The 19147-nt window shown below is 43.5% G+C and overlaps 1 protein-coding gene and 1 non-coding gene across 2 annotated transcripts in view; both read right to left on the minus strand.

Moving 5' to 3' along the window:
• LOC138666254 (vomeronasal type-2 receptor 26-like) overlaps nucleotides 1-15407 on the minus strand; it is a 33249-nt gene extending 17842 nt beyond the window's left edge. The window contains exons 1-3 of the mRNA XM_069754485.1: nucleotides 15301-15407; nucleotides 11427-11718; nucleotides 6410-7216 (exon numbers count right to left, since the gene is read on the minus strand). Coding sequence (XP_069610586.1) covers nucleotides 6410-7216; nucleotides 11427-11718; nucleotides 15301-15407 — 1206 coding nt within the window. The remainder of the gene's footprint in view (nucleotides 1-6409; nucleotides 7217-11426; nucleotides 11719-15300) is intronic.
• Nucleotides 15408-18777: 3370 nt separating this feature from the next.
• TRNAR-UCG (transfer RNA arginine (anticodon UCG)) lies at nucleotides 18778-18850 on the minus strand. The gene has a single exon. It is a non-coding gene; the product is annotated as a tRNA-Arg (tRNA).
• Between the last annotated feature and the right edge of the window lie 297 nt (nucleotides 18851-19147).

The raw sequence follows: 19147 nt of genomic DNA on the forward strand, positions 1-19147 counted from the left end.
CTGCCACCATTGGTACGGTACAGTCAAAATTTCTTCTGTCTGTTACCTTGATCTGCTCTTTGTCATCGTATTCTGTCATGGCATTTGTGGACTCAGGCGCTGCTCTGAATTTGATGGACTTGGAGTATGCTAGGCGTTGTGGGTTTTTCTTGGAGCCCTTGCAGTGTCCTATTCCATTGAGAGGAATTGATGCTACGCCTTTGGCCAAGAATAAGCCTCAGTACTGGACCCAGCTGACCATGTGCATGGCTCCTGCACATCAGGAGGTTATTCGCTTTCTGGTGTTGCATAATCTGCATGATGTGGTCGTGTTGGGGTTGCCATGGCTACAAGTCCATAATCCAGTATTAGATTGGAAATCCATGTCTGTGTCCAGCTGGGGTTGTCAGGGGGTACATGGTGATGTCCCATTTCTGACTATTTCGTCATCCACCCCTTCTGAGGTTCCTGAGTTCTTGTCTGATTACCGGGATTTATTTGATGAGCCCAAGTCCGATACCCTACCTCCGCATAGGGATTGTGATTGTGCTATCGATTTGATTCCTGGTAGTAAATTCCCAAAAGGTCGACTGTTTAATTTATCTGTGCCTGAGCACGCCGCTATGCGGAGTTATGTGAAGGAGTCTTTGGAGAAGGGGCATATTCGCCCGTCATCGTCGCCATTAGGAGCAGGGTTCTTTTTTGTAGCCAAGAAGGATGGTAGACCTTGTATAGATTACCGCCTTCTAAATAAGATCACGGTTAAATTTCAGTACCCCTTGCCATTGTTATCTGATTTGTTTGCTCGGATTAAGGGGGCTAGTTGGTTCACCAAGATAGATCTTCGTGGTGCGTATAATCTTGTGCGTATTAAGCGAGGCGATGAGTGGAAAACTGCATTTAATACGCCCGAGGGCCATTTTGAGTATCTAGTAATGCCATTCGGACTTGCCAATGCTCCATCAGTGTTTCAGTCCTTTATGCATGACATCTTCCGAGAGTACCTGGATAAATTCCTGATTGTGTACTTGGATGACATTTTGATCTTCTCGGATGATTGGGAGTCTCATGTGAAGCAGGTCAGAACGGTGTTTCAGGTCCTGCGTGCTAATTCTTTGTTTGTGAAGGGATCAAAGTGTCTCTTTGGTGTTCAGAAGGTTTCATTTTTGGGGTTCATCTTTTCCCCTTCTACTATCGAGATGGACCCTGTTAAGGTCCAAGCCATCCATAATTGGACTCAGCCGACATCTCTGAAAAGTCTGCAAAAGTTCCTGGGCTTTGCTAATTTTTATCGTCGATTCATCTGCAATTTTTCTAGTATTGCTAAACCATTGACCGATTTGACCAAGAAAGGTGCTGATTTGGTCAATTGGTCTTCTGCTGCGGTGGAAGCTTTTCAAGAGTTGAAGCGTCGTTTTACTTCTGCCCCTGTGTTGTGTCAACCAGATGTTTCGCTTCCGTTCCAGGTCGAGGTTGATGCTTCTGAGATTGGAGCGGGGGCTGTTTTGTCGCAGAGAAGTTCTGATTGCTCGGTGATGAAACCATGCGCCTTCTTTTCCAGGAAGTTTTTGCCTGCTGAGCGAAATTATGATGTGGGCAATCGAGAGTTGCTGGCCATGAAGTGGGCATTCGAGGAGTGGCGTCATTGGCTTGAAGGAGCTAAGCATCGCGTGGTGGTCTTGACTGATCATAAGAACTTGACTTATCTCGAGTCCGCCAAGAGGTTGAATCCTAGACAAGCTCGTTGGTCGTTGTTTTTTGCCCGTTTTGACTTTGTGATTTCATACCTTCCGGGCTCTAAAAATGTGAAGGCGGATGCTCTGTCTAGGAGTTTTGTGCCCGACTCTCCGCGTGTATCTGAGCCGGCGGGTATCCTCAAAGAGGGAGTAATTGTGTCTGCCATCTCCCCTGATTTGCTGCGGGTGCTGCAAAAATTTCAGGCTAATAAACCTGATCGTTGCCCAGCGGAGAAACTGTTTGTCACTGATAGGTGGACGAATAAAGTTATCTCTGAGGTTCATTGTTCGGTGTTGGCTGGTCATCCTGGAATCTTTGGTACCAGAGAGTTAGTGGCTAGATCCTTTTGGTGGCCATCTCTGTCGCGGGATGTGCGTACTTTTGTGCAGTCCTGTGGGATTTGTGCTCGGGCTAAGCCCTGTTGTTCTCGTGCCAGTGGGTTGCTTTTGCCCTTGCCGGTACCGAAGAGGCCTTGGACACATATCTCTATGGATTTTATTTCAGATCTTCCCGTCTCTCAAAAGATGTCAGTCATTTGGGTGGTCTGTGATCGCTTCTCTAAAATGGTCCATTTGGTACCCTTGTCTAAATTGCCTTCCTCCTCTGATTTGGTGCCATTGTTTTTCCAGCATGTGGTTCGTTTACATGGCATTCCAGAGAATATCGTTTCTGACAGAGGTTCCCAGTTTGTTTCGAGGTTTTGGCGAGCCTTTTGTGGTAGGATGGGCATTGACTTGTCTTTTTCCTCGGCTTTCCATCCTCAGACTAATGGCCAGACCGAACGAACCAGTCAGACCTTGGAAACATATCTGAGATGCTTTGTTTCTGCTGATCAGGATGATTGGGTGTCCTTTTTGCCTTTGGCTGAGTTCGCCCTTAATAATCGGGCCAGCTCGGCTACCTTGGTTTCACCGTTTTTCTGCAACTCTGGGTTCCATCCTCGTTTCTCTTCAGGGCAGGTTGAGTCTTCGGACGGTCCTGGTGTGGATACTGTGGTGGACAGGTTGCAGCAGATTTGGACTCATGTAGTGGACAATTTGACTTTGTCCCAGGAGAAGGCTCAACGTTTCGCTAATCGCAGACGCTGTGTGGGTCCCCGACTTCGGGTTGGGGACTTGGTTTGGTTATCTTCTCGTCATATTCCTATGAAGGTTTCCTCTCCTAAGTTTAAACCTCGTTTTATTGGTCCGTATAGGATTTCTGAGGTTCTTAATCCTGTGTCTTTTCGTCTGACCCTTCCAGATTCTTTTTCCATACATAACGTATTCCATAGGTCATTGTTGCGGAGATACGTGGCACCTATGGTTCCATCTGTTGATCCTCCTGCCCCGGTTTTGGTGGAGGGGGAGTTGGAGTATATTGTGGAGAAGATTTTGGATTCTCGTGTTTCAAGGCGGAAACTCCAGTATCTGGTTAAGTGGAAGGGTTATGCTCAGGAAGATAATTCCTGGGTCTTTGCCTCTGATGTCCATGCTCCCGATCTTGTTCGTGCCTTTCATATGGCTCATCCTTGTCGTCCTGGGAGCTCTGGTGAGGGTTCGGTGACCCCTCCTCAAGGGGGGGGTACTGTTGTGAATTCTATGGCAGAGCTCCCTCCTGTGGTCACAAGTGGTACTTCGGCTGGTTCTCTCTGTGAGCTTCCGTTGGTGGAGGAAAGTGGTACTGCGGCTTCTGAGTTTTCTTCCTCAGGTGATGTGGTGAAGTCGTTAGGTGCTGCTCTATTTAACTCCACCTAGTGCTTTGATCCTGTCCTCCAGTCAATGTTCTAGTATTGGACCTGTTTCCTCCTGGATCGTTCCTGTGGCCTGCTGCTCTGCATAGCTAAGTTCCTCTTTGCTATTTGTTTGCTGTTTTTTTTCTGTCCAGCTTGTCAATTTGTTTTTTTTCTGCTTGCTGGAAGCTCTGGGACGCAGAGGGTGTACCTCCGTGCCGTTAGTTCGGTACGGAGGGTCTTTTTGCCCCCTTTGCGTGGTTTTTGTAGGGTTTTGTGTTGACCGCAAAGTTACCTTTCCTATCCTCGCTCTGTTCAGAAAGTTGGGCCTCACTTTGCTAAATCTATTTCATCTCTACGTTTGTCTTTTCATCTTAACTCACAGTCATTATATGTGGGGGCTGCCTTTTCCTTTGGGGTATTTCTCTGAGGCAAGGTAGGCTTATTTTCTATCTTCAGGCTAGCTAGTTTCTCAGGCCGTGCCGAGTTGCATAGGGAGCGTTAGGCGCAATCCACGGCTGCCTTTAGTGTGGTTTGAGAGGATTAGGGATTGCGGTCAACAGAGTTCCCACGTCTCAGAGCTCGTTCTTGTTTTTTGGGTTATTGCCAGGTCACTGTATGTGCGCTGACCTCTATGTCCATTGTGGTACTGAATTACCTTTCACAACATAACCCCCTGTTTACTCCCTGCGAGAAGAATCTTACTCCTGTTAATAAATTCCCCTCAACATTTGGTCTGTCTGTTCCGTGGTGACATACTCAACCCTGCACTCTATTACATCTGGTTACTCCTTTCCATGGTCTACATAAACTCCACACTTCCTTTTAAAGGGGATATTCCAGAACTGAAAGTTGTCCCTTATCTATAATCTGCTATCTCCTGCAATTCCATAGCCAATCAAGTGGAGGTGGAGCATGCACATCTCTTTTTATTTAATGTACTCTCTTATATCGTGCCATTAATTCCGCAGCACTTTACTGACATCATAATCACTGTCACCATTGGGGTTCACAATCTAAATTCCCTATCAGCATGTCTTTGAAGTCTAGGAGGAAACCGGAGAACCTGGAGGAAACCCAAGCAAACACGGGGAGAACATACAAACTCCTTGCAGATGTCATCCTTGGTGAAATCTGAACCCAGGACCCCAGCACTGTCAGGCTACAGTGCTAACCACATTCAATATGGAACCCCATGCTCAGAATCACTGGAGATTTAAGTCACCAGCAATCAGTAAGTTATAATAATAATAATAATAATTTTTATTTATATAGCGCCGACATATTCCGCAGCGCTTTACAAATTATAGAGGGGACTTGTACATACAATAGACATTACAGCATAACAGAAATACAGTTCAAAACAGATACCAAGAGGAGTGAGGGCCCTGCTCGCAAGCTTACAAACTATGAGGAAAAGGAGAGACACAAGAGGTGGATGGTAACAATTGCTATAGTTATTCCGACCGGCCATAGTGTAAGGCTCAGGTGTTCATGTAAAGCTGCATGAACCAGTTAACTGCCTAAGTATGCAGCAGTACAGACACAGAGGGCTATTGACTGCATAAAGTGAATGAGAACATAGTGCGAGGAATCTGTTTTTTTTTTTGTTTTTTTTTTTTAAATAGGCCACACAGGGATCGTTAGGTTCATGCATTGAGGCGGTAGGCCAGTCTGAACAAATGAGTTTTTAGGGCACGCTTAAAACTGTGGGGATTGGGAATTAATCGTATTAACCTAGGTAGTGCATTCCAAAGAATCGGCGCAGCACGTGTAAAGTCTTGGAGACGGGAGTGGGAGGTTCTGATTATTGAGGATGCTAACCTGAGGTCATCAGCGGAGCGGAGGGCACTGGTAGGGTGGTAGACTGAGACCAGAGAGGAGATGTAGGGTGGTGCTGAGCCATGGAGCGCTTTGTGGATGAGGGTAGTAGTTTTGTACTGGATTCTGAAGTGGATGGGTAGCCAGTGTAATGACTGGCACAAGGTAGAGGCATCGGTGTAACGGTTGGTGAGGAATATGATCCTGGCAGCAGCATTCAGGACAGATTGGAGCAGGGAAAGTTTGGTAAGAGGGAGGCCAATTAGTAGAGAGTTACAATAGTCCAGACGAGAATGAATAAGTGAAACAGTAAGAGTTTTTGCAGAGTCGAAAGTAAGAAAAGGGCGAATTCTAGAAATGTTTTTGAGATGCAGGTAAGAAGAGCGAGCCAGTGATCGGATGTGGGGGGTGAATGAAAGGTCAGAATCAAGGATGACCCCAAGGCAGCGGGCATGTTGCTTTGGAGTAATGGTGGAACCGCACACGGAGATGGCAATGTCAGGCAAAGGTAGGTTAGTAGAGGGAGAGAATACGAGGAGTTCAGTTTTTGACAGGTTTAGTTTCAGATAGAGGGAGGACATGATGCTAGAGACAGCGGTATCCTCTATTCTATGGAAAAGGGGTTAACTTGATTCTGCGAATACACCTTTACCACCACAATCACTAAAACAGTAGAGAACAAAACAGCTGATATTGATCTGATAGTAATCCAGTCCAGTTAAGGCATGAGTGGGTGATGAATTAACACCCGGTCCTTTGGTCATCAATAAGAGCCTTTTATCTCAAAACCTACAAGGGTCAGATTTTAAATAAATTAATACTTTTTTTTATTTTAGGTAGTGCTGGATTTGTTTTCTGGTGTTTTTTTCTTTACAATATTTTCGATGTAACATTAGGTTCTCCTCCAATTGTGGTATGGACCATGATCAGGAGAAGATGAGGACAGGGTTTTGCTTTCTATTATGCTTCTTTATGAATGATCTTCAGTAACGAATCAATTTGTATGAGATGTATCTCATAAGGGACCGAAGGGTTTTTGTGTGGACTGGGCAGGATCAACTTCTGTCAAATTTGGGGGTTTTGCTTTCCTTTGGATCAACTATGTTGAACTAGGTTGACTGATACACTTTGTTTAATACTATTCCGTATGGTCATTCTTACCTTCCAACCTTTTAGATCTTGAAATTTTAGTTTGTTTTTATCACTCAATCGTTCGCTCAGTGGTATCTCTCGATACATTTCACGTAAAGCATAAGCCACTGCGTAGACGGAATTATATACGTTATAACTCATGCCTGTGAATCGGAGATTGCAATGTGAGTACATAATTTGTCTTCCACTCTCCACTCCTGTACAGTTTCTTCTCCTGGGGTTGAATGGACAACGGTTTTCACACAATTCATCCCACCAAGTTGTAAACGTCCTTCCTGATGGGAATCTACTTGGATTAACTTCTTTGATAAATTTAATAAATGCTGGGTTCTCATTTTTCTGCATGATAAACCTTAAAGAACCGTTAACGCTGGTGTCGTTTTCCAAGTTGAACATTCGAAAACTGGACTCTGCCGTATGGATCCACACTTTCCCAGGAATGCTTGTCACGTGAACATTTAATTCCAAGTAATACACATAATTTTTGGATCCATAGACGAGTATGACATTTGCTGATGACTTCGCGATAGTTTTCTCGATTTCTTTGACTCTTACTGGACTAAAGTCATTAATGGAGGGTACACGCTTAATAAATTCAATGCAGCCTCCATTTTGTACTATCAGGTTTTTAATAATCTTTATAGCATTTATGCTGCCGTCATCATCTGGATATATAATACCAACCCACATCCAGCCAAAGTGTTTCAGTAATGCTATTACCGCAGAGTACAAAGCTTTTTCACTCGGTACCGTCCGGTAGAAGTACGGAAAATACAGCTTGTTACTCTGAAAAGGTTCTTGTGACATAAAGCTGATCTGCAAGATAAACACATAACCTAATAAATGCATTTTCAAACACTAAAGTGGGCAGCTATCGCATTTCCTGCTGCATTTTATGTGACTTAATGGCTATACATAGAAATTCAGGTCACCTTTATTAAATTACTGTTTATGTGGCTTTACAACTCTCTCTCTCTTGATAGTAGATTTTGGAGAAAGAGGGAGCAGGCATATTGAATTTCAATATATCCATCCATTTGTTGGGGCAGTGGATAGCCTCCTACCAAAGGTAGTATCTGTCTGTGTCCCTTTCCATATGCAAATAGAGTGCCCGCTGGGACCGTGGGGTACTCGTAAACGGGCCGGTTCTTAAAGGGATGTATCTCGCCAGCAGTGACCCGGTCCGTGGCCCTGGGTGTCTAATAAAAGGGGATGAATGGAAATGGAAATAAAGTTTAAATGTAGTAATGTTCATGACGCCACCTGTGGTGCTCGGTCAGGGATGGCCGATGCTACTTAAAGGGTCCTCTGGGGATGATGTTAGAGCAGCAGAGGTAGTTTAGCTCCCCACAGGTAGAGCTTAGTCCCCAGGGCTCCCGGTGCAGTTGGTAAGGATGATAGATGGTGAAGTGCAGGAAAGAATTGGAGGATACAAGGTTGCAGTCTCTTTACCTTTTACTGGTGAAGTTCAGGTACAGGTTACAGACGATCTATGGAGTCCGGGCAGCCTGGAAGCGATTCGGAATCCCCGTAGCCAGGTGTGGTTGGAAGCCTTCCTTACTGCTCTGTATTCTCAGTCCCTTGTTGCCTGAGGCTTCACACAAGGTCCTCTCTCAGTATCTGTCCTTCTAGGTGGACACTACCCGCATGGCAGGCAACTCTAGCCTTTTTATAAGTGTCCCTCTCTCGTGGTGACTCTGGGCTCTAATCTGCTGCTGTGCCTTTGGGTGTAATTGTGGCCAGAAGACTTGGAATCTCCTGCCCACCGGTTTCTGCTGTGGGGCATACAGTTCTGGGCTCTGGTTTCTTGCGCTTGAACCTGGAGTGAGCCCAATTGCAGCTCCACTCCAGTTTCTCTCTCCTCCTGTTCTCCTTCTCCCCTCACTGTCTCCTACAGACTGACTGCTAACTCCTCCTCCAGCCAGAATATATAGGGAAGCTACTCTCAAACTGGGTTTAGAGCTCCCCCTTCTGGCCTGGAGTCAGAACAGTGTTGCATGTACGTGTTACCCGTTAAAGGGATCTTTGTCGCTTCCAGGCATTGCATTACCCTCCCAGTGAGGAAGGCAATACTACTGTGACAACCGGCTTCCTTGGGGTGTCACATAAATAAATATGCATGCAAATAAACAGGTTGTGTGAAATTTATGTTTTCTGCATGTCTACCTTGATTTGCATTTCTCTCGTTAACAAAACTTTGGGGAGGCAAAGTGAGACATATTGTCTAATAATTTCTCCAATTATTCTGACCATCATCTATATGATGGGGAGTGATGTAAACATTGTGAATTATTTACATCTTCATCAGTCTCCAGTTCCCAAATCTTAGGGAAGAACTTTGAGTCATGGAAATCCTTATAGACATGTCAATGAAAATACCAAATATTTACATTGCAGCCTCTTTATATTTATCTATAGGACTTATATAGGGGCCGACATATCATTGATACAACCTTGACATCTGCACAGGGGCCCAAGAGGTAAGGGGCCACTACTATCTCCAAGCAAGTGGAATTGAGCATTATCATTAGTTATTGGCCTGATCTTACTCAGGGGCCCTCTTCTATCTGTGTCCGCTCCTGGATTTGTAAGAAAAGGTAACTCACTACATGTTTTCATTACAATTGATATTCATAGTTTTAAAGGCAACCCATCAGCTGACTCATGCTGCCTGAACCACGGTCTGCATGAATAAGCTACCAGTTGCCTTATTGCAGCCATTATTGAAGCTGACCGGGGACTGTGTGTCACAGATGACTAGTACGAGACAGGACTAAGGTGTTTTCTCCCTGCTCTGCTCCCCTATACTGACAGATTTCTCCCCATACAAACACATGGAGAGACTTGTTAGTAATGGTGGGCAGATGAGCAGGAAGAAGTCACCTTCGACCTCCCTCTAACTAGTTATCTACGACATATAGTGCACAGCACGGACAGCTTTACAAAATATGTTTTCTCTGAAATGCAGTATGCAAATTGTGTCTTCAGAGAGGAAAAGGACTTGAGCTTTAGCACCACTTATTGGAAGCAGTGATCCTATAAGTCATCATCGACTTTGCAAGTCTCGCAATATGACTTAAGATATACGCCAAATCAGAATCTCAATTTGCAGTCACTGTGTTTCGGGGTATTGCCCCTCTATCAGTGTAAAGTATGAGATCTGATTTGGGTAGGTGAGAGGCTCTGAACTGGAGTCTAAAGAAAAATGTTTCTCCTTGTGGGGAGTGACATGTCAAGCATGGCTCACCTAGCCAAATCAGATTTTGCTAATGAGGGGCAACACTCTGAAACACTGTGTCTGCAAATTGAGATTCTGGTTTGGCTTTTATCCTAAAGGTACCTTCACACATAACGATATTGTTAACGATATCGTTGCTATTTGTGACGTAGCAACGATATCGTTAATGAAATCGTTATGTGTGACAGCGACCAACGATCAGGCCCCTGCTGGGAGATCGTTGGTCGCTGAATAAAGTCCAGAACTTTATTTCGTCGCTGGACTCCCTGGAGACATCGCTGGATCGGCGTGTGTGACACCGATCCAGCGATGTCTTCACTGGTAACCAGGGTAAACATCGGGTAACTAAGCGCAGGGCCGCGCTTAGTAACCCGATGTTTACCCTGGTTACCATGCTAAAAGTAAAAAAAAACAAACAGTACATACTTACCTACAGCCGTCTGTCCTCCAGCGCTGTGCTCTGCACTCCTCCTGTACTGGCTGTGAGCCGGAAAGCAGAGCGGTGACGTCACCGCTCTGCTTTCCGGCTCCCAGACAGTACAGGAGGAGAGCAGAGAAGCAGAGCGCAGCGCTGGAGGACAGACAGCTGTAGGTAAGTATCTAGTGTTTGTTTTTTTACTTTTAGGATGGTAACCAGGGTAAACATCGGGTTACTAAGCGCGGCCCTGCGCTTAGTTACCCGATGTTTACCCTGGTTACCGGCATCGTTGGTCGCTGGAGAGCGGTCTGTGTGACAGCTCTCCAGCGACCAAACAGCGACGCTGCAGCGATTCGGATCGTTGTCGGTATCGCTGCAGCGTCGCTAAATGTGAAGGGGCCTTAAGTCATATTGCAAGGCTTGTTAAAGAGTCCATATTGATTTTTAGGATCACTGCTTCCAATAGTCCTCTTCCCTCTCTGAAGAGACAATTTGCATATTTAATTTCCCAGAGGAGCATGCATGGCTTTTAAGTTTCCTTACACTCAACAGGAAGATACGTTATCCCTTAGACCTCTGAAAGGCAGAAATGTTTCAGAGTATTCTAGAAGGGAAAAAATGTGAAAAATATAATAAAATTACCAGTTGGATTGCCTCTCCTCACTCTCACTTTGATAATTATTCAAGAACTAGATTGAAGCCGGTTTCAGATTTTCGATGTTGTTCAAGTACGAACCATTATGTCTGAATCAACTGCTAGTCTCCTGACCCAAACTCAACAGCCTAAGGGCAAATACAGACAACTTTAATATTCAGATGAATGCAATCTGTCATTTTGACAGATAGCATTCTGACTAATGTTAGTCTATGGGGCCGTGAACATGTCCAATTTTTTCTTCAGACAGAGCCGGTCCAGGGAAAAAAATGCAGCATACCCGAGCTTGTTCCGATATTCAGATGGTGCTCAGCCATGTAAGTCAGTGAGTCCATAGGAAATATTGGACTGCACTCGGATGACAACCGAGCCCAGTCCAAAGAGAATCGGATCACACTATGATCACACTCTGATCAGGTTCTGATCAGTGTGTGATTTGCATTATTGACCTGATTGTCTCGGATGAGAAAAAACATACCGATGCGACCCTAGGCTAATGTGGATATGATGTACTTGGTCCATGAATGTCGGACATGTGAAGCCGGCCTTAGTCAAATCCATTAGTCTCTAAGAACATGGCACAGAAGTCATAATACTGAGGTTAGGTTGGTGAGTGGTAAATATGAAATGATCAAACCACGCAATTTAAATTAGTCATTCTGCCAGTCTAATTAATGGTATTGCAACAGCAAGGACCCAATATGTATTTACTTACCTGTGGGTACTTATAGATTCCAAATATATTGGCATATTGTATGGAGAAACTAGATGCCATTCCCTCAATGACGGAAGCAAGAACGCCGTATTTGTCACAGTTGTAATTTGGGTATTGTTTGGTGTTTCCTGAGTAGATGCGAACAGCTCCTTGTACAGTTCTGAAGAGGTCGACATAAGAGTCATACACGTTGTACCCAAGAGTCACGTTAGGTAAAATGCTCGGGTTACGATTGATTTCATCCACTGCGAACACCAAATTTAGGAAATGATAAAAGTCTTCCAAGAGCATGCTGAAAATGTAAAGTAACACAATGGTCAATACACAGTATGTAGTGATTGATATACCTATATGTAGACGCATTGTAACTGGAGGATTTACTTACAGTAAAGGAAGTATCAAAAATGCCTTATCAGCCTCCAAATATCATTTTGTAATTTTCCCTGTTTTATACCTAAAGGCTGCATGGGTCTGTATAAAAATTATTTTAATTTATCCCACCTCTCCTTGCCTGTGGGTAAAGACCTAGTCTGGGACCTCCGTCAATCATTGCAACAGTGCCCTGGAATCAAGCCCACAGTGGTGTGACTGATATCCCAGCATATGCAGGGTGAGCGTACGTGGAAAATTAGTACCGGAGTCATCAGTGTGTCTGTTTTTACCATCAGTGTGTCATCCTTGTGTCCGTTTTTACCATCAGTGTGTCACCATTGTGTCACCAGTGTGTCATCATTGTGTCACCAGTGTGTCACCAGTGTGTCACCAATGTGTCATCAGTGTGTCACCATTGTGTCACCAGTGTGTCATCATTGTGTCACCAATGTGTCATCAGTGTGTCACCATTGTGTCATCAGTGTGTCACCAATGTGTCATCAGTGTGTCACCATTGTGTCACCAGTGTGTCACCAGTGTGTCACCAATGTGTCATCAGTGTGTCACCATTGTGTCACCAGTGTGTCATCATTGTGTCACCAGTGTGTCACCAATGTGTCATCAGTGTGTCACCATTGTATCATCCGTGTGTCTGTTTTTACCATCAGTGTGTCACCATTGTGTCACCAGTGTGTCACCAGTGTGTCATCATTGTGTCACCAGTGTGTCACCAATGTGTCATCAGTGTGTCACCATTGTGTCATCCGTTTGTCTGTTTTTACCATCAGTGTGTCACCATTGTGTCACCAGTGTGTCACCATTGTGTCATCCGTTTGTCTGTTTTTACCATCAGTGTGTCACCATTGTGTCACCAGTGTGTCACCAGTGTGTCATCATTGTGTCACCAGTGTGTCACCAATGTGTCATCAGTGTGTCACCATTGTGTCATCCGTTTGTCTGTTTTTACCATCAGTGTGTCACCATTGTGTCACCAGTGTGTCATCATTGTGTCACCAGTGTGTCACCAATGTGTCATCAGTGTGTCACCATTGTGTCATCCGTGTGTCTGTTTTTACCATCAGTGTGTCACCAGTGTGTCATCATTGTGTCACCAGTGTGTCATCATTGTGTCACCAATGTGTCATCAGTGTGTCACCATTGTGTCATCCGTTTGCCTGTTTTTACCATCAGTGTGTCACCATTGTGTCACCAGTGTGTCATCATTGTGTCACCAGTGTGTCACCAATGTGTCATCAGTGTGTCACCATTGTGTCATCCGTGTGTCTGTTTTTACCATCAGTGTCATCAGTGTGTCATCCGTGTGTCTGTTTTTACCATCAGTGTGTCACCAGTGTGTCATCATTGTGTCACCAGTGTGTCATCATTGTGTCACCAGTGTGTCATCAGTGTGTCATCATTCTGTCACCAGTGTGTCACCAATGTGTCATCAGTGTGTCACCATTGTGTCATCCGTGTGTCTGTTTTTACCATCAGTGTCATCAGTGTGTCATCCGTGTGTCTGTTTTTACCATCAGTGTGTCACCAGTGTGTCATCATTGTGTCACCAGTGTGTCATCATTGTGTCACCAGTGTGTCATCAGTGTGTCATCATTCTGTCACCAGTGTGTCACCAATGTGTCATCAGTGTGTCACCATTGTGTCATCCGTGTGTCTGTTTTTACCATCAGTGTGTCACCATTGTGTCACCAGTGTGTCATCATTGTGTCACCAGTGTGTCACCAATGTGTCATCAGTGTGTCACCAGTGTGTCATCAGTGTGTCATCATTCTGTCACCAGTGTGTCACCAATGTGTCATCAGTGTGTCACCATTGTGTCATCCGTGTGTCTGTTTTTACCATCAGTGTGTCACCAGTGTGTCATCATTGTGTCACCAGTGTGTCATCAGTGTGTCACCATTGTGTCATCCGTGTGTCTGTTTTTACCATCAGTGTCATCAGTGTTTTTCCAGTGTGAATAAAGAAAGAAATACATTGCAAAGCTTCTCCTATACTTTGCAATGTTAAGCACGGATGGCACATGGATGACACATGGATGCCATGCTTGCTTTTCGGATCCCTAGATTTGTATTGGTCCATGTCATCTGTGCTACTGGAAAAATCTTGTGTTTTGCAAGGATATACAGTCCATGTAAAAACCTGGACATTTGCATGGCACATAGATTATAATGGGGAAAAAAATGGATACCACACATACTAGAAACATGGATCTGTGAAGGACACTGTAAGCAACTCTTGCTGTCAGATTCCCTTTAACCATCACTACCTGAGAGCCAAGATGCGATGTGTACACTGACAGCTTCCTCCTGTCATGTCGATAATTTGCTGCGCTGTCAGAGAAATGCTAGAGAAGTCAAAGTGTTTAGCAAAGTTTGATACTCCCTACTGTAAGGTCAAGTGGTGTAATGTTTCACGATGGTGACCACCACCAATCCTCAGCACCCGGTGTTTGACTAGCACAAAATATACCTAAAAGGTTTTTGACTCACTAGGTCAAATGAACGTTCCTACTTAAGTTAAGAGTCTCTTACAAGCTGTTGGTAAAACTTACCCTTTAAACTTTAACGTGCAAAATGCAAATAGCGACACCATTGGACAAAGTTTCATTTTTCCATATCAACTATTTACGACCTGTCAAAAGTCTCTTGGTGGTCAACACCACTAATATCCCCCTTGCAAAGCTCAGACAGAATCTTTACATTTTTGTATAACGTTAAGGGATATTTAGCATTATGGAAATGGGCTCCATCTGCCTTCTTTCTATAACTTTTTCATTTACCTAGTAAAATCATTTGTACCTTTATTAGAAATGATTTCATCTCTTCGTTCGGATTGAGATACCAATTGTTGTTGCGTTTTTGGTAGAATTGTTTATTTTTTTGTTGAGAAATGCAGGAGCCGGACGTTACACTAAAGTCCAAAGCGCTGATATTGTAGTCAACATAATTAAATATTGTAGTGTACAAGCCCTCATAAGCAACATTTTCAGTTTTGGAATTTTTTAAAATTATTTTTAGGTATCAGCAGTATTTTTGAGAGAATGCAGCAGCATGCTTTTTGAAAATTCATAAAAAAGACACTGGTATGTAAAAAATAAAACAAAAAACTAAACAAAAAATAGAAAATGCTATCCTTACATACACTTAAATGCTAAAAAATATGATGTTGAGCCCTTCATATTGTTGCTTTTGACCTGAGTTTTATGATATTCTAACTAGGCGGCTACATGGTAAGGCTATTTGTACCGGAAAAACAAACACTGTCACATGGATGTCACACTGATGGAAAACACTGATGACACCAGTTTTTCATGTACGTGTTTTATACGGACGCGTGAAGGGGAAATCATATAAAAAATTATATGAAATCATGCAACTTTGTTTTGAAATATTTTCCGAAAAATTAGTTTTTACCGTATTTGAGTTCTATTTATTTATGCACTTAATTTTCCAATGTAGTCAAAGCAGAACAGACCAACTCTCACCTTATCTTTCGAGGCTGAAGATGCGGAGGACTTGAAAAGTTAAAAGCTTCAGTTTTATAGTAAATGTGTATATCAAACAGACCCCCTATAATAACATCTCCGCTCATGTAGAATGGTCTTTGTGGATAAGGTGTCCCAGGTCTGCAGCCAAATATTAGGGTCTGACAGACGCCTTCACAGATTAACAGCAGAGTCAATGTACTTCTAAGAACGGTTCTCATATCAAAAAATGACTTCATAGAAAAATGAGATTTTTTTTACTGAGCGCAGCTTATATCAGAATGTAAGAGGTCAGTGCAGAAGCGATGGTCGATATGAAGTCCCAAAATGTTGCTTTTCCAAAATAAATGAGATGCTTGTAACACAAGTGTCTTTTTATGCTATGTCATTAGTATACATGGTATGTCTCTACGGGAAAAGTGCTTGGTTATCATCGAGCACAAATTGTCACCTTCCGATAGAAATAATTATGATTTCAATGTAGTAATTATTAGTCAGCACAAAGGGACAGCTTCACAGGGAATAAAGTGTCACGTAGATTGCTAACTTTCGACGAATGAAAACAAACCTGTTAAATAAAATTGTATAATTATAATCCCATAATCAGCATTATGAATGATATTTTTTATAGAACTTGCAGGAAAAAAATGGTAAAATGGTCGTAAGATGGTCTGGACACCTTGTAAAATTTGGCTCTTTTCTTACAAAGTTGTAAATTCCGTATATGTTCTTGTTTGGGCTCATGCACACAACCATTAAAATTGGACAAGTGCAATCCACGGATGTGACGGATAGCACTCATACCCATGTTATTCTATGGGACTGTGCACATGTCCAATTTTTTTCTCGGACTGAGTGGTCGAAGGAAAAAACTTTTTTTTTTCTCTCCACCTCCGAAAAGAATGGATCCCACTCTGATCAAACTCTGATCGGAGTCTGATTTGCATAATCAGACCTTTTTTTGGATGGAGAGAAAATGGTCATGTGTCCCTAGCCTTAAAGGGAATGTGCACATAACAAACAAACATTGGAGTAACCACAAACCACCAACTAGCGACAAGTTTACAGGTTGTAATGCTTTACCCTTAGAGAAGGGGAGAGAGACTTGGTGGGGCTCTGACAGAATTGCCCCGACGTGCGTTTCATGTACAGCATGTCAAGGCTTTCTCCCCTTGATTGATTGAAGCCACATCTCCAGGACTGAAAGCCAGAGGTTGCCGGTAGGAATAAAGCTAATTTTCTCCTGGTGGCAAGGCTTTCAGTGCAGCTGCCTGGGCAGCTTTAGAGTTCTATTAACTTGCAAATTAACCCTATTTTTACAAATTAATAGTGTTTGGAGACGTTTCCTTTAAAGTATATGGGCAGTCTGGAATTAGTTAACGAAGTAGTCTCATCAATTTTTTGTTTCCACACTCCATCCTAATTATCTGTGTAATATTCTTTAATGGGAACCTGTCAGCAGGATTATGCACAGTAACCTGCACACAGTGTCAAGTCAGCACCGTTATACGGAATAAAATTATACCTTGGTTGATGAAATCCTTCTATTGGTTGTTTCTTAATCTTTATTTTGTGTTAATGAGATTGTCGTGCCCATGTAAGAAGGTGACAGTGGTCGTCATATGCCTCCCCTTTTTGGACAGTATTCACATTAATTGTGTGTGATTCCATAGTGGTTATGACTGTAAATGTACTCCTTTACTGTTGCTGTAATGTACATGTATTTGTGTGTAGAGGATTAAGGATAGCAAAGGACAATAGTAAGCATGGAATAGTAGGCCATATTAGAGACAGAGGATAAGAGCCTTAGAACAAGTATAGTCAGCATAGGGGGTTTTACAGGCTGGGAGGAGTCACAGATGGGTGTAGTACAGGACAGTGGGATATAGTGAAGGTACTTCCTTGTTAGTGTGCAGAGCCTGGGCAACCATGCCCAGGGCAAGGTGTAGTGCTGCAGCATTAGTGGAAGCAGTCAGATAGCCGTGGGGATGAAGTTACAGAGGCAAGAAGGTACCCCAGGCAGAGGGGCATGCAAGTGGTCACTACCTTAAACGGTAACCATTCCAAGGAAGATTCGGGGTCTACGGCCAGGACTAGGCGAAGCTGAGATGGCGAGCCTTTTACCATTTCCTATTGAAGCCGGACAAGGAAAAATGAGAGGAAGCTGGTGGACCTCAATGCAGCAAGGCAAAGATTGCTGGGAAAGACAGAGAATTTCAGATGGGACAGAGAATGTCCAACAAGGCAGGGATTGCCAGGATGGGACAGAGATTGTCCAGCGTGGCAGGTAATGCCAGGAAGAAGCTGAGACTGCAGGAAAAATGGGGAAAGCTCCAGGAAAGTCATTGTGTGAGAACTGTGCTAAAGCTGTGCCAAGAACCCTGTTATATTTCCACATATCAGAGTCATACCTCTCAGCATGTGGCCATTTTTTTCAAAAGGTATGTGGAAAGAGCTTGCCACGACCACGAAGGGACTGGAATAGTGATGAGCGAACATACCCGTTACTCGTGATTTCCCGAGCACACTCGGGTGACCTCCGAGTATTTTTCAGTGCTCGGAGATTTAGTTTTCCTCACGTCAGCTGATTGATTTACACCTCTTAGCCAGCTTGATTACATGTAGGGATTCTCTAGCAACCAGGCAACCCCCATATGTACTTATGCTGGCTAGCAGACGTAAATCATTCAGCTGCGGCGATGAAAACGAAATCTCCGAGAACTAAAAAATACTCGCAGGACATGCGATCGTGCTCGAGAAATCTCGAGTAACGAGTAAATTCGCTCATCACTAAACTCAAACACTCAATCTTCCGATCCAAAGTCTTCCCCCATCGTAGGATGAACTGGCCTCCATTGGGAGGTGTGGGTTCAAATCTTACACTCTATTTTTTTTTTTTTACGGGCGTTTGGTTGCTTTACAGCTGTATAACAGATGCTATTTGTCTAAATTTTCTTAACAAACGCTAAGCATATTCAAATGTTTTCGAAAAGTTTGGGGAAAAAGAATACAGCGACCACAAAAGATCCTCAAACCTCAATCTACTGATCCAAAGTCAGATGACTTATCCATTGGGCCACACAGTCTACATATTAACCGCTATTGTTCTCTATCATGCTTCCGTGGTCAAGATAAATATGCTCACATTCTAGAATCTTTTTCTGTCCGTCAAGAGTTACACTCTCTGCACAATCTCCTTTTCTTTCAGACTTTGATCTGTCTTATTTTTATATTGATTGTTGGTGGGCCCCAAGAACAGTGCTCTCTGATTCCTCCCGTATGACTCTTCACCCATCGTAAGATGAACTGGGCCTCCAACGGAAGGTGTGGGTTCAAATCTTACTTCTGTTCGCTCAATTTTTTGTTAATAGGGTTTGGTTGCTTAACAGCTGTATAACAGATCTTATTTGTCTATATTTTCGAAACGAATGCTAAGACATTTACATTTTTTGAAAAGTGTGCAGAAAGAGATTGCCGCGACCACGAAGGGACTCGAACCCTCAATCTTCTGATCCGAAGTCAGACGCCTTATCCATTAGGCCACGCGGTCTATACATTAACGTTCATTGTTCTCTATCGTGATTCCGTTGCCAAGATAAATATGCTCACATTCTAGAATCTTTTTCTGTCCGTCAAGAGTTACACTCTCTGCACAATCTCCTGTCGTTGCAGACTGTGATCTGTCTTATTTTTATATTGCTTGTTGTGGGCACCAAGAACAGTGCTCTCTGATTCCTCCCGTATGACTCTTCACCCATCGTAGGATGAACTGGGCCTCCAACGGAATGTGTGTGTTCAAATCTTACTTCTGACCGCTCTATTTTTTTTGGTTTGTTAAAGGCGCTTG

The sequence above is a fragment of the Ranitomeya imitator genome, chromosome 2 (genome assembly GCF_032444005.1).
Source record: "Ranitomeya imitator isolate aRanImi1 chromosome 2, aRanImi1.pri, whole genome shotgun sequence".
In the NCBI taxonomy this organism is placed as follows: domain Eukaryota; kingdom Metazoa; phylum Chordata; class Amphibia; order Anura; family Dendrobatidae; genus Ranitomeya; species Ranitomeya imitator.